The sequence below is a fragment of the Micropterus salmoides genome, unplaced genomic scaffold, assembly GCF_014851395.1.
Source record: "Micropterus salmoides isolate LMB-PRFRI ecotype aquatic unplaced genomic scaffold, ASM1485139v1 Ms_hic_scaffold_21, whole genome shotgun sequence".
In the NCBI taxonomy this organism is placed as follows: Eukaryota; Metazoa; Chordata; class Actinopteri; order Centrarchiformes; family Centrarchidae; genus Micropterus; species Micropterus salmoides.
Window position 1 is genome coordinate 4281930 of NW_024041262.1, and position 15000 is coordinate 4296929.

At 41.0% G+C, this 15000-nt stretch overlaps 1 protein-coding gene across 4 annotated transcripts in view; it reads right to left on the minus strand.

The window, feature by feature from the left end:
• LOC119916612 (caskin-2-like) overlaps positions 1–15000 on the minus strand; it is a 68635-nt gene that overhangs the window by 26123 nt on the left and 27512 nt on the right. For all 4 annotated transcript variants that reach the window (XM_038736671.1, XM_038736672.1, XM_038736669.1 and 1 more), the window contains exons 3-7: positions 12397–12448; positions 7205–7302; positions 3864–4009; positions 3262–3357; positions 1117–1250 (exon numbers count right to left, since the gene is read on the minus strand). In XM_038736671.1, coding sequence (XP_038592599.1) covers positions 1117–1250; positions 3262–3357; positions 3864–4009; positions 7205–7302; positions 12397–12448 — 526 coding nt within the window. The remainder of the gene's footprint in view (positions 1–1116; positions 1251–3261; positions 3358–3863; positions 4010–7204; positions 7303–12396; positions 12449–15000) is intronic.

Sequence of the window (15000 nt, forward strand, 5' to 3'; positions counted from 1 at the left end):
CAAACAGTAACAGTGGTAGAATTAGCAGTAGCAGAGGTTGTAGAAGCTGTAATAGAAATAGTCTAGTAGCAGTAGCTGGCATCCGCTTTCGTTTCAGATGGGACGAGGGGGTTTCTCGAGCTGCCATTGTTTAAACTCCACTCCCTGCCAACAGACCCGCCCTTATCTGACACAGATTGGCCCTGAACCTGACGGTATTAACCAAACAATGGCAGTGAGTATTACCCAATCACAGAATGCAGGTGGGATCATTTGCATGGGGTGCTGCATTAAAGAAACCCATAAATACGGGACAAACCACGTTGCGTATTGATTCAAGACGGAATATGTGCTATTTAGTTCTCAAATACGGTAGTAGTGGATGTCGTATTAGCAGTAGCAACGAACGGTAGCAGCAGTAACAGCAGTAGTAGTGGTAGAGTCTAGTCGTGGTAATGAGTGCAGTCTTCCTAATAGTGGTAGTAGTTGCAGTAATATTAGTGGTACAGAAGCAGGAGTAGTAGTATCGGCAGTTATTGTAGTAGTAGCAATAATAGTTACTATAGTATCAGTGATAGCAACAGAGTAGTATTTATAGTGGTACTATTAGTAATGCTCGTAGTTGCAGTAGCTGTACCAGAGGTTGTAGCGGCTGTAATAGTAATAGTAGTAGTACCTAGCCCTAGTAGTGATGATAGTGGTAGTAGCACTAAAACATAGTTGTAGTTGTACTGCAGAAGTAGCATTAGCAGCACCAGCAGCAGTAGTGGTACTCGTAGTAGCAGTAGTAGTAGCAGTAGCCGAAGTAGCAGTAGTTATGGTGGTACAAATAGTAATAGCGGTGGTAGCAGCTTTAACAGTAGCAAAGGTTGTAATAGTAGAAATAGCAGTACTCGCACAAATAGCATTAGCAGGTGCTGAGGCAGCAGTGATACTAGCAGCTGTAACATTAGTGAAAGTGAGTAAGAGTAGCAGTGTCAATATTACTAGATGATGTAGGAGAAGTAGTAGAAGCCATAACAGTAGTGGTATTTGTAATTCTTGCAGTGGCAGAAGCAGTAAAATAACAGTAGCAGTAGAAGTAGCATTAGCATCTATTACAGTATATTTCAGCACTGCTCCTAGCTGGGATCTTACTTGATGATGTCTTTGTGTCCATTCCTGGCTGCCAGGTGGAGGGGGGTGGTGGACGGAGATTCCATGCTGTCTTGCCCTCCCTCCCCTTCTAACAGCGCTGTCACCATGTTACTGCTGAGCAGCAACTGAGCCACCTGAAGAGAAATCAAAGACACCAAAATGAAAATGAAGTGTGGGCTGTGAGAACAGAAGAGTGGCAGAATCAGGGCAAGAATTACAGCTTAGTGATACTTACATACATACTGTACACGCATATGCAAAGCCAAGCTAGTATAGCTAATATATAGGTTGAAATAATGTATATGGTGACTTATATTTAGGGTCAAGTTAGTACATGGAGGCTTATCCACTACTCAGCAGCTGTCTAAAGATACCACAGCCTCCACTCACACACACTGACAAAGTCTGTGTGTCACAAAAACAGCCCAAAGCCTTCTATTCTTTCACAGCTAAACTGCAAACTCAGACCAGACACGAGAACATTAACAGGCATAGGAAGTGTGTGTTGGTCTAATTCTGAATTACAGGGCCAGCTATACATCTCACAGCCAAGCTTATCCACAGATGTGACAGAGAAACAGTCAAACACACTGCAATGTGCTATCCCTTTAACGTTACAGTGTGCGTGTGTCCAAAAAGAGCCTATTTGCCTTTCGCTCAAACAAGCTTAATTTAGTTGCCATGGTTCGTGTTTGACATAGGCCATCCCCAAAAAGGGCAAAGGGGCCAAATAGGATGTTTTCAAATGCAAATAATTGGATTAGAATGACTACATGAATGAAACACTACATGGAGGTTTAGCCTTTCGGTTTCTCAATGAAAAGACTGTAAAAAGAGCAGAAGTCATCACATGGCCCTCCATCAGCACCAGAGCAGTGATCTGTATGTCATGGTCTTTGGGTTTGTTGATAAGTCTTCTTCTCGTGTCTTTGGGATTTAACTTCCTGTGTTTCTGTGGCCTCGTCTCTCTGTTGTGTTTTCCTTATGTCTTTTTGTTAATTCGTTCTCTTTCCTGTTTGACTTTGAAGTTTTTCTGCCCTTGGTGTTGTGGTCTTGTTTCACTTCCGGTTTCAGTGTCACTGACTGTCTGTTTCACCCGTTAACTGTTAAAAAATCATGTGATTAATCACGATTAAAAATTTTAATAGTTGCCCAGCACTAATTATAATTCGTCCAATACTTTATGACGGAATCTCTTCTAAATTAATTACATTGCAATCATCATTAGCAGCAGCCTACTTTATATTAAGGTATAATTAACAAACATGCTAAACTAAGATGATGACCATGGTACAATCTGCAACATCAACACATTGTCATTCTGAGCACGTTAGTATGCTGTTGTTAGCATTTAGCTAAAAGCACTGTTGTGCCAAAGTACAGCCTCACAATGCTGCTAGCATGGCTGTAGACTCTTAGTCTTGTTTTACCTCTCAAATATCAATATTAGCCTCGAAAATCTGACTAATAATGACAATTTATTTGACTCATTGTGTCACTATCATCAGTTATACTAAACTGTGCCTCAATCATTGTCATCAAACATCAGAAAGGTAATCAGTCATGATATACTTCATGGCACAAATATCAAACAGAGTTTACAAATTGTAAACAGCAGAATAAATACAATACGATTGAGTACGCAATGTGACTTTGATCAGCATACTTTAAATTGCCAGGTCTGTTGCTTGCAAAAAAAAAACATTCACACTTAGTTAAACTAACTACTACCAGTGTAATGGTAACGTTGTGTACAAAATTTGGTCTATAATCTTATTTTTCATTTTCCACTTTACCACACAGTATATCACACCGGGCTCACTCTAGGAAACCTTGTGTATATATGGGTTTAACTATGTCGGAGGTATCAACTGTCTGTCAATTTATATTATGAATACCAGTTTATGTGTGGGGAATGCATGTTTTTTTGTGCATACGCGCTGTTTATACATCTGTGGGTTTTGAAGTCTAGTACTAATATTTTTGTATTGAGGAGGCTTATGACAGCAGTAATGACAATGGGTCAAATACATCACGCCAAAGGTGGATGATACTCAATGCTCAAATGTATTTTTGAAAAAATATTCATATATTTTGGTGTCACACACTTATGTGTATGAAAATTACACACAACTATTCTCATACCTTGAGTCTCCCAAACTCGCAGGCCAGATCTAGAGGAGTCTTGTTTGCCTTGTTCTTCAGGCAGGGGTTAGACTGGTGCTGCAACAACATCTCAGACTGAGAGAGAAAGGGAGAAAGGACGATGTAAGTGATATCACCTCATGTATAATGCACAAGCACTCACACGCCAGTCTTCCCAACACATTCTGTGTGTGTTGATGTTTTGTCTTTGAAGAGGAGAGGAACATATGATAGCTCCAGCACAGCCTTTGTTCAGGACTGTCAGTATTGTGTTTGATGATGTAGAACTAAAGAGGTCATGCCTTGATATAGGTAAACGACAGGTTATGGGTGTGTGTGTGTGTGTGTCCGTGATATGTGTACCTATTCATTAAAACATTCCATGAGTTGAACAGATGACGCTGGAAGATAAGAATGTGTGCGTTCACTGAAATTTACTCTTGAAAAACCTGTGTCATGGCATTAATGGTATTACCGGTATTGTTGGTGGACAATACAAGCTGACACACAAAGTGGGTGGATTTCAGTGAAATGGAGAGGACCCATAATGCCTTGGAACTTTGCCTTTGGCGGCTGAGGTGTCCTTGGATGAGTGTACTCACCACCTCGTAGTGTCCATATTGAGCAGAGAGATGTAACGGTATCTGTCCGTCATGGGAAGGGGAGTTGACTGAAGCTCCAGCTCTCAGCAACAATAAGACAGAGTCTGCTTTACCCTGCCATGCTGCGTAGTGGAGGGGACGCATGCCTAGAGACAGAAACACAAGTGAGGGATGGAGCTGATAAGATGGGAAGGAAAAGGCAGTGAGATGTGCATTGGAGAAATACGTCTGTCTCTCGCAAGTCAGTCAACTTCATGGAAGGTAACACTAAATCACTGGAGTGCCCCGTTAAAGTGTAAGGCAGGCGTTATTCTATATTTTTCTTAGCGTCAACAAATCCCATGAAAGGACCAAAACCAACCATTTTTCAGACTTCGGCACTCAGCCCCAAGCCCATTGGTTCCTACTGAAGACCTAAATCTTTAAAGCAGCATTAATGATTTTTTATGGCCACCTGGGGCAGCAAAACAAGCTGTAAATACACTGCTGACAAATCATCCCCTTAAAATGTGTTTGCACAGATAAACAATAGCAGTGATTTGAAATTACGTTTCTGGCAACACATGTAAGTCCAATATTACTAGCAAAACACCCTGTAAAGATGAGGGGAACTGCAAAGTTGGTTGAAAAATCTCTACGGGTTCACTCACTGCAAGCAACACAGCTTTGTTTTGCTGCATTGTTGATATAAAAGACTACTGATTAGTGCAGCTTAAAAAAAAAAAAAATTAAAAATGGGAATGAGTCAAAATAAACTACATGTTAATGAAGGAAGATGTCACCCAGTTCAATAGTGCTGCTCATCAATGTGTTTTTATCAGTTCCTGGACATCAATGGAGCTCTATGGCACAGAGGAATAAAATATAATATGTTTTGGATTCACACACACAATACTTGTTATTAGGTCTCATTCATTGTTGGTTTTGGTATGTGGACAGGATTTGTTAACAATAACAAAAATATGGAATATCACAAGCTAATATAGGTGACATACTGTATCTGGCAAACATTTGGACAGATCTAAACTGAAAAGAGCCTGTATTTCTCAGTGAATGTGCTTTTATGTGGCTGTAGCTCTCTGGGCTGATAGACAGAAACGCAAACACGCTGTGAATGTGCACACCTAACAACCAATCACTGATCCTCATTGTTTGTCTAGGGAACGCCTTCTTCCTTGTGTTTGTTCTTAAAGATTTAACTTGAATCTTTGTGTACATCACACTTCAGTTCCACAGTCTAAAAACAGCCAACATCAAATGCTTTGAAATTAGAGGTTGATGGGATGACAGCAGCTTCAATAATATGAATAGCTAATGATGAAGCTTGTTAGGGTCAAGTGAGTTTAGCTTTACATTTTAAAAAATTGTATATAGTATAAGTACTTACATTATGATGTCATGAATATGCAAATTAGCATGTGACATAATCTGGCGACATCTAGCTCATTTTTGAGATGATTGTCTCAAGATTTGTGTCACAAACACCTGTGCATTCTTTGTCTGATACATCAGCACCAGCAGAGTCTTCACATGTGTCATAGGGTGATGAGCAACAATACTTCAGGATACCACACTGACCTTTCTACCTGCATTGATACGCTTCAATAGGGATGCAACGATTACAGATTTTGTTGGTACGATCATAGTCTCAGGAATAATCACGGTTTCACGATTATCATGATTATTATGCATTAATTAATTTCACAACACTAGTAATGACTTATGTTGATTTTTAATATTTAATGACAATAACAATTGATATAATATAATAAGTATTATTAATATAAGAGGAATATTAACTTAATTTATCCCCCAGGGGAAATTGTTATAACCTGAACTTGTCATCAACTCTCATCCATACATTCAAGTTTTAGAGAAAAAAAAAAAAAACTGAGAACATCTCTCATGCAGTGTTATTAATAACTGAAATGCAGCTAATTGGTATAGTCCTGGAAGTCTGTAAGCTCCTGATGTCAGTGTTTTACATCTGGCAATATTTTCTCAACACAGACTGGAGGAGGCAACAGGATGTAACGGTAAATGTTCAGTCAATAAGGTCTTGAGAGGGCTACGTCCTTCCATAAAGGCCCTTTCAGAAAAGAAGCGATTTGCACTGCCCTGAAAGCTGGGGTCAGTGCAAAAGTTCAGCTACTTTAACAGTGGCGTGCGCGCGAGCTCGGCGTGCAGTGCGTGTTGCTCGACGCAGCAACAAACCTCCGTGGTGTGGCAAATGACATTGAAAATAATGGGTTTCATAGTGCGGCTGCGCTGTCGTTGCGGTGGGTCTGAAAGGTTACATGCTGCTTTGTTTGTTTACGTTGCACTGAAAGCTCGACCCTCACCGCTACACTTTTATATTTAAGTACTTGGGCGTGCAAAGCTGAGTGGTGATCCCACAGGTGCAGCATCAAGTTTAATGTAGTTATTCGCTCCGTTAGCAGCAACCTATTAGCAAGTTTCTGAGCAGGTGATCCGTCACCTCTTAAATAATGCCCTGGTCAGTCTTGGTGCACACGAAATGCTCCCACAATGCCGACTTCAGACGTTTCATTGGCGGGAAGCTTCACAGTTTGGTCCCTCTGCCTTAACCAGTGAACAGTAGTAGCCACCACGTCTCTGGTAAGCACGGCACTTTAAGCTGGTGCACCGTTTTGTACAAGTTGCAACAGTTTCTTTCCCTGCAACAGAAACACTTGGTGTAGCGGACGATTAATTAACTGTGACATTTTAAAATGCAGGTAATAGTGAAATCCGGTAATCGCTGCATCCCTATGCTTCAATGCGGCATTTTGTTGCATTTGCTGTCCAAATCACCGCTGACTGGCATACGTTTACTAGTTCTTCTGTCTGTGCAATGGGCGTCAAATGACTTGACATTGCATGATGCTGCCTGTGTGTCTTTTACTTAGCATGCACGAGACCCTGGATTTCAAAACTGACAAGCTGGCAAGAAACACCAAAAGGTAAATTCAACCTTCAAAAATGGTCCTTCATAAATCTATAGCTAACCTCAGAGGCGTCACACATGGTTATGAGAGCTACACGCCTCTGGTCTCAGCAGCCGAGCTGCCACTCCCGCACAAATTCAACTACATCTGTTCCGCTTGCAGATATTTTCTATGGCACTGCTGTCACTGCATGGCAGACAAACTTCAAAGTGAATCATATTTATTCATATGGGTCAAACATATTTTCAGCTGAGTGTCAGAAAGCTCTTGAGGAAGTTCCAGGCGCAATTTAACCCCAACTGACTTCCCGAGCTTTAACATTTTGCTTTCTAAGTTGTGGGTTTGTCTGGTGTCACTGGTTCAGCTGGTAAAGCTGTTCTGCCATCATGATACCGTTGATGTCCTTGATATCCACCGTGGCCTGGGCCTCCAGCAGCAGAGACAGCAGCTCGGTGGTGCCCGTGAGAGCGGCATGGTGCAGCGCGGAGAAGCTGTGGGCGAGAGAGGAAGTCGGAGGGGGGAGAGGGAGGGGTCAAGGGTGAGGAGATGAGAGGGGTTATAAATCACACTGATGAATTTACAGCAGGTGAGCCCTTTTCAAAACTCCAGACGGAGATGATGTGTGTTTTTTGTGCGTGTGTGTGCTCTCATCAAAGATTCAGACCGATATATGTGAAATTGTGTGTGTGTGTGTATGATCCCATTTAGTGTGTATCCCCATCCACCCATCAACAAGTCAGACTAAGAAGACGAGTGTGTGTGTGTTTTTGTGAATCTGTTGAGTGTGTGTATATGCAGTCTGTCATCACAACTATAGGCTAAGAAGCAATGTGTGCGTGTGTGTGCCCCCATATCAAAACTGCAGCTTGAGATAAGGATCATCTGTGTGTGTGTGTGTGTGTGTGTGTTCATCAAAGCTTCAGAGATGAAATGTGTGTATTTGTCTCTGGGTGTCTGTCAGTTCGCAGTATATTCCACAGAGGGAAAAATTAAAGGCATAAATTCTTGGCGACGAGTTTTGCTTTCGCTTAGGGCGACAGAGTGTTCCAGAAGAGGTGACCCTCCGAGACAGCAAGCAGGACCCGAGCTGGAACACACTCCGCACATGTGGGGATACATTAACAGCTATAGTACAGAGGGCTTTCAGGTGATTTCACACAGCCTCAGGCAGTCATAGTAGGAGCCCTCAGCTCTCGGGGCACCAGTGGCCATAAACAGCCTGGATACATTTGGAAAGAGAACTGTAGCTTTCTCAACATGCTACACTGTGGAGTTTTAAGTGTTGTTTTGGTTTTTTTAGCAAAAACACACCAAGGCCTAACAAATATGCTGACTCCATACTCCTCCTCATATTTACTTTCCATTTTTGCCAACTGTCCATCATGTGCTAAAGTAAAATTTCACAGCTGTATTGTAAGCTCAGGTCACATGGGAGCTAACCTTAACCCATTTTGCCTCTGTTTTTTTACATTTTGTCAGCAGTCTGAGGGAAGCCTCCTGTTGTTAACGCAATAGTAATTATGAGCTTGTTGTATCACAAAGCAAGATTAGTGAGTTAGCCAGCTAACTTGGACTTGAGTCAACCTTTGCTCACTTTCTCCAGGGTTAAACAATGCATGCTGAACGTCAAAACTGCTTCAGTGTAGGTTCGAAAAGCAGTGTTCATTTGTTTAATCCGTAGATAAACAATTTGTGGTTTTAGGGGAACAACTTCTTGAACGGTTTATCCATTCGCCGCATGCTTCTATGCAGCATGATAGCAAGTGTTGCCAGCTACGAAGGACATGGAAAGGAAGGAAGGAAAGGAAAACATTGAAACCTCACTGTGACAACAAGATTCCTGGAAGCTGTGCAGTCACTACGCTCACCGGTTTGTTAAGAATTAGTTCCAGCACATATGTACCTCTAAACCAACAAACTGAAGTTTTTATATTTCTGTATGTGTTCTTTCACATTAGACAGAGCAACCTTTTCCCCCCGTCCCCCGCCCCCACTTGCAGCCTCTCTGTTAAGCTAGGCTAACTGCATCTCGTCTGTATAGGCTTTGTATTTAATTAGGCCTATTAAACAACTCCCAGATTTTATTTAAAGCCCTAGCCTATGTTATTTCTATGTTTTCATGTCCTCATTCTATTCTAGTGAGGATGTATTTTACTTTGATAAATAAATCTTTATGCTGTTGCAATAAATACTCAAGAACTCTACCTCTTATATATGAACACGCTCATAGATGTGCTGGTAAACCTACAGTTGACACACCAGTGGCCTGGACTACGAAGCGAGGTGAAATGTGGAAATTCCCATAAATTAAAGTCACAATGAAAATCCAAATCACTCTGGTGTTTTCATTTGAATATGCCCAATTCACGGCAAAGTCTCTAAAGTCCCAATGCTGTTGATAATATGGTGACTGCAGGCTGAAATCACAAGTATTTCCTCATTGCTTAATCCGACTGCAAAGTATAATTTTCCACTGCATGCATAACACACTGCAGAGGGTGTGTGTGATGTTGCAGCCTTGCAAAGTGAAGCGATGTGGTTCCTTGAAAAAAAAACACTATTTTTCTGAGAATTTCTCTCATAAATGTTTGACTACAATGTGAGAGAATATTCAAGTTTTTAACTTGTAGATTTGTGATTACTAGTTTCTAGTTAATCTACCACATTAATCTGCCAATCTCCCTCAGCTCCATTTTTTTATTACAATAGACACAATATGCAGTTGTACCTTTACATCTTAATCATATTAGACATAAAAGAAGAATCCATATACAAAATAGAGAATTAGCTTACAATAAGAACACTGTGAAGATAATTACAAATTTACTCAATGCAATGCCAACAAGCCTCCCTGGCTTTACTTGCTGCAACACTATTAGATTTAGCCGCTAATGTGTCAATCAACCTGCATTCCTCTGGGGAAAATAAAGCGCATGCACTGATGTAAAAAACTCTGCCTGCTCGGCCGAACAAGCCCCTTTTATGTGAACACGCACCAACACCAATTAAGTTAACACCGACTCAATTAACCAACATCTTATTCTCTGTCGTACCGTTTAACACCAGTGTAGGCAGTCAGACTTTGTCAACCCTGACTTTCCTTGATTACCCCTAATTAAATGTGAGTAGGTTAAACTTCCTTCGTAGTACGGGCCTCAGGTGATGATCAGCTTTGTGATGCGTATCTGGGATCAGCAATGTCAGATTAGTTAAGCTAATAGACATAAAGCTCTACTGGGGCACAGACCCCCTCATTCCCCATGTAAATTTTAAATTTTGATCTATTTTTGATTGAAGTGTATGAAATGTGTTAGTATGTGCCTCACCAGCTTGCCTAGCCCATTAATATTGGCACTGTCATGTCAGAAAGGGCTTTGACCGGAGAATAAGCACACACACCTATGGTACCACCTAAGAAAAATTCTGCTATGGGGGCCCTCATACCTGACTTGTGAGCCATGTAAATAATCTGAGCTGCTTGTATCTGATGCTGCCTGTAGAACCCTGGCTGTGCTTTTACTGGCTGAGGCTGCCTGTATTTCACCTGGGTCTGTGTGACCTGCTAAAAACGTCTGGACTGTGTCTGTGCTAGTACTGGATTTGGATCAGCTGTGCTTGTACTGGCTTATGATCCATCTTCTAGTCTACTGACAAACTTATTATGAAGTTTAGACGTCAGTCTGTGCTGATATGAAATCTGAGGCATCTCCAGACGGTGAAGTCGCTTATCTTATCAGTGTCATCGTTTATACACACATCCATTTACATTCTACCAGCACATACTGTGTCCGTTTACTGAGTCACTTAAAGCCATTTTCTACACACACAGACACACACACACACACACACACACACACTCTGTCTCAGTCTGCCCCTCTGGGATGGTGTTGACTCAGTAACAAGTGACTGTTTGCTCACCGTCCCCTGTCCTCTTCATTCCCTCTGCACAGATCTCATATATCACAGGTAACAGCTTCCTCTGTCCCAAACACACACCCTCATGGATGGACATGTTTTATTTCAACACTATTGTGTATCACCTCCCACACACTGTATAGACCCTGCATGTAGATACACGTAGTAGACCTAAGTCAACACACACACACGCGCACAGCTAAACATGCATAGTGGCTTGCAGAGGGGGATCCTTTGCATGTTGATGGCCTATTTTGATGGTTTGATGGTTAAGAACAAAGACTTAACAGAGACAGTGAAACAAAAAAAACATCTCAATCTAGGGAGGGCCCAATTTCAAGCAGTCACAAGTGGGAACAAAGAAAAAGTATTGTCACTTAATAATACCAAGTATTCAAGTATAAGTAAATATAATTCAAATAACTGCAGTGACAAATTTTTAAAAAAATCGACTAAAAAACTACTTCTAAACTGAGTGGGATGAAAAAAGAAAAAAAAATCTTGTGCATCTCACGGTCTATCAACCTATAATTTGAATGAATACAGGCCTGTATTTGGGAACAGACTGGCGATTCTCTAAATCTTCATCATGAATCACTAGAACTTGAGAATGCTGACTTTTTGCCTGGGCAAGGCTTCAATCTTTTAGCATCGTATGATGTATGTAGCCATTAAGTGCTAATTTAACCTTTCCACATGGTTCTTGTTCTAAAACAAGTCTGCTGGAGATGACTGATGGAACTTTCGTTAGATTAACTAGCTAGCTAGCAACACATGTGTTTTTCAAACAGAAAAATCAAGGACCAATTGTTTCAAACCGTCTAGATACAAACGGGCAAGGGTGCGGTTTATATTTGCTGCCTTAACCCCTAGACAACTGTAAACTGCATATGAGCAGAAAGCTTGACAGGTGTAGGTAGCAACAGTAACCAGCAGAGTAGGGCGGGTCAGTCAGAAACCGGCAAACACGGCTTTGGTTCAGCTGTACATATTCCCCTTACCAGCTTAGCAACGTGCACTGGAGCAAGAGTTTCAGAGTGGTGAGTTATTAATCTGTAACAAATGTATCTTGCATTCATAAAGTTAGAAATGAGCTCTGTCTCTACATCACAGGAACAACTTTATGTCCACTGACTGCCAGAAGGGTAGCTAGTGTTTGGAAGGGAGAGGAGAGGCAGCAGGTGGACATCTTGTCATTGTGTGCTGCAGTTCATTGTGGTTTTCCACCGGTGTTTTTGAGGGCATGTCTGACTAGCCGCTAGGCGAGCATTATGACGCGTAATTCAGGGATACTTGTAGCTTGTTGCTACGTACCTCTGGAATCTAACTGAATATGTACCACAGAATTAAGCGCTCTTCTTTACTCAAATTCTTAACTTTTGACTTTTGATGAGTTGTCACATATAAAAGGCAAATTCTTGCTTCTGACTAAACAAACTCTGTCTCTGATGGTAAGATAATACCTCTGAAGGGCACAGAACATGTGTGCGATTTGGTTATGAGTCATGGAGATGACTGAAGACAAACAGCAGGCAGCCACAGGTAGGGCATTGTTTTTATCTGCATGTCAATCAAGACACAGTGACTCTTCCATTGCATTCTTTTGACTCAGATTCATGCGTATCTCACCGACCAACACACACACAAGCACATACACACACTCCTCTTACCCATCTGAGTCTTGGTAGTTGATGTTGAGTTTCTTGGTGGAGCCCAGCAACTCTGGAAAAAGACAGACAGGGGAGACAGGAGAGGGAGGGGTTGGAAAAACACTATTAGTATTTGGTGTATTTTTTCTTTTCACCAGTGCTCTTCAGAAATGCCTCCATTCCTGCAGGATGCTGTGTGTTTTTTTCCCCTGTACTTCTCCCCGTCATCAGTCCTTCCTTCAAACAGCTTGACAGCCCCGACAGAACGGGGAGCTTTCCTCACCTCCTGCTGCCTCACCCTTTCCTCTCTCAGTGAGTCTGACACCCTCATGGCAACCAAATGATTCATAAACAAATGATTCTGCCTTGCAGAAATGTACCATTCCACCTCATTTACACTGCTATCTTATCACAGCTCTTTGGAATTGAGAGTGACAACCCTAAAACATAAGCATGCCAGGATGAAACCCACATATATTTATTTTTCCACAGCAGCGCACAAAAATAGCAGCAAAAAGTCCGTTAGCAAGACAGAACAAGTTTGTCTTTCACTCACCTTGGAACAGACAGACTGCTACTTGTCCCATGTCTTACTCATTCACTCTAACGTACTGTAGTCTACTCATCTATTCTCTTTCACTAGCTCTGAAAAAAACAAATTCACAACTAATGTGATGGAGACACAAATTCAATATTTTCTATGAATTTAAAAACGACTGTTCACAATGTCTCGAATTGAATACCAGTTGCACTGAACTGGTTGACAAACTGGTCGCAGCAGTTACATAATGGAAAAACGTCCCTCACGAATCTCAAGAGACAGCTAAAAAGCTATGCAAGGTTTGCAACAGAAGCAAAACTTGTATTGTAACAACACTAACTTTTTCCTCATCTACATGTAAAATCCTCTTTCGTGCCATTTGGGTCCAATCAAATCTGGTCATCATCCTAATGCTCTACTCAACCTTCAAAGCCTCAATTATATCAAAAACTAGACTTCCAGAATTCCAATATCATGCATCTATCTCCATCTCATACGTCCATCACCAGCCTCTAATGAGGGCTGGAAACTCCTCATACAACTAAATATCCTCGGACGTCCTACAGCAGAGATTTACTGTAAAGGCCCTACTGTCCACCAAGACCCACACAGGAACCGGACTGCCAAGGCCTCTGAATACAGAGCCATTCATCACACTGTTTTCTCCCACCTAGGTGTGGAAAATCTCATAAGTGTGTGTGTATGTATGTGGGACAGAGAGCGACAGGAAGAGAAAGCAAAGTAAAGTTGCCGAGATTCTTTCATATAACTGGCAACTGTCTCTGACACCACCAGTACAGGTTAGTGCTGAAGCGACTGGTCAGTTAAACGTGTAGTTTGATTGACAGATCCTTAATAACCGATATAGTTTATTAACATGTTCCGGTGCTTTCCTCTGTTCTATATCATTGTAATTGGAATCACTCTCAGATTTGAAAACAATACTTTTGTGCTCTGGAAAGTGATAATGGACTTATTTCAGTGTTTTCTGACATTTTAAAGACTACATAAGTTCAGGAAAAACTAATCAGCAGATAAATAAATAATGAACAATTGTTTGTTTTTAGTAGTTGAATGGTCGTGGTGTAGTAGGAAAATGGTAAAGCAAGACAATATGGTTAAACATTAAGATAAACAGGAAGCAAAGCAAATAAAAGGACCAAATAAGATCGATAGCAAAAATCACAATACTTTAAGGATAATTCCAGTTTATTACAACTTTTTTATTTCTATCAGCTTGGAAAACATTGTACTCCCTTAAGTAATTCCACTGTTGCAGTAAAGTTCGAGGGGGGCAACAAACACAAGCAGTCAGTTTAAGGCCTTTTTCACCAAAGACATTTTGACATGTTACAGCAGGAAAAGCATAGGTGTAAGTAATAAAATGAATGGCACCCAAATTTTGTTTATCTGCTTCAGTATTTAAAATATTAAAGTATTTAAAAGAAATCCCTGTGAGCAAAAACCTCAGATTTCCTCCTGTTCTGAATGTTCTGTTTTGAACTGATTTTTCTACCAACTGATCTGTTCTACGACACATGGAGCTAGACAGAGCTCGGTCTGCCTGTACCGCCCAGCGACAACAACAGCCTGGTAACATGCTTCGGGTCTTGGCCAATCAGAAGACAGTGCGCTTTGAGAGAGGGGCCCTTAAAAGACAGGAGCATCTACAGCTTATTTCAGACAGAGGCTGAAATGAAGGCCTACATGAAGAGCCAGTATAAGATAGAAAATTATTTTTTTAAAGCTGCCACACAGGAGTCACAGATCTCCAATATAGGACTGGAAATGCAGTATAATATGTCTCCTTTAAGTAGAAATCTATGGATAAAATCTGTGGAAAAGAACAATAGATTACATTATCAAAAGGGAATGTTTAACAGCAGCAGCTGTGGCATAAAAAATCGCTTTGAAAAAGCAGTGTAGCATGTCAGAAAATCAGAATATATATTACAACACTAAACACAAAAAGAATATGAAACAATTTGTCAATTCTTAGCATATCAATGGGTCCCTAACGGAGCACTGATTAAATATTCAATTATGTCTTTCTTTCTGGTTTACTGATGTTATGTTTCAGCTCA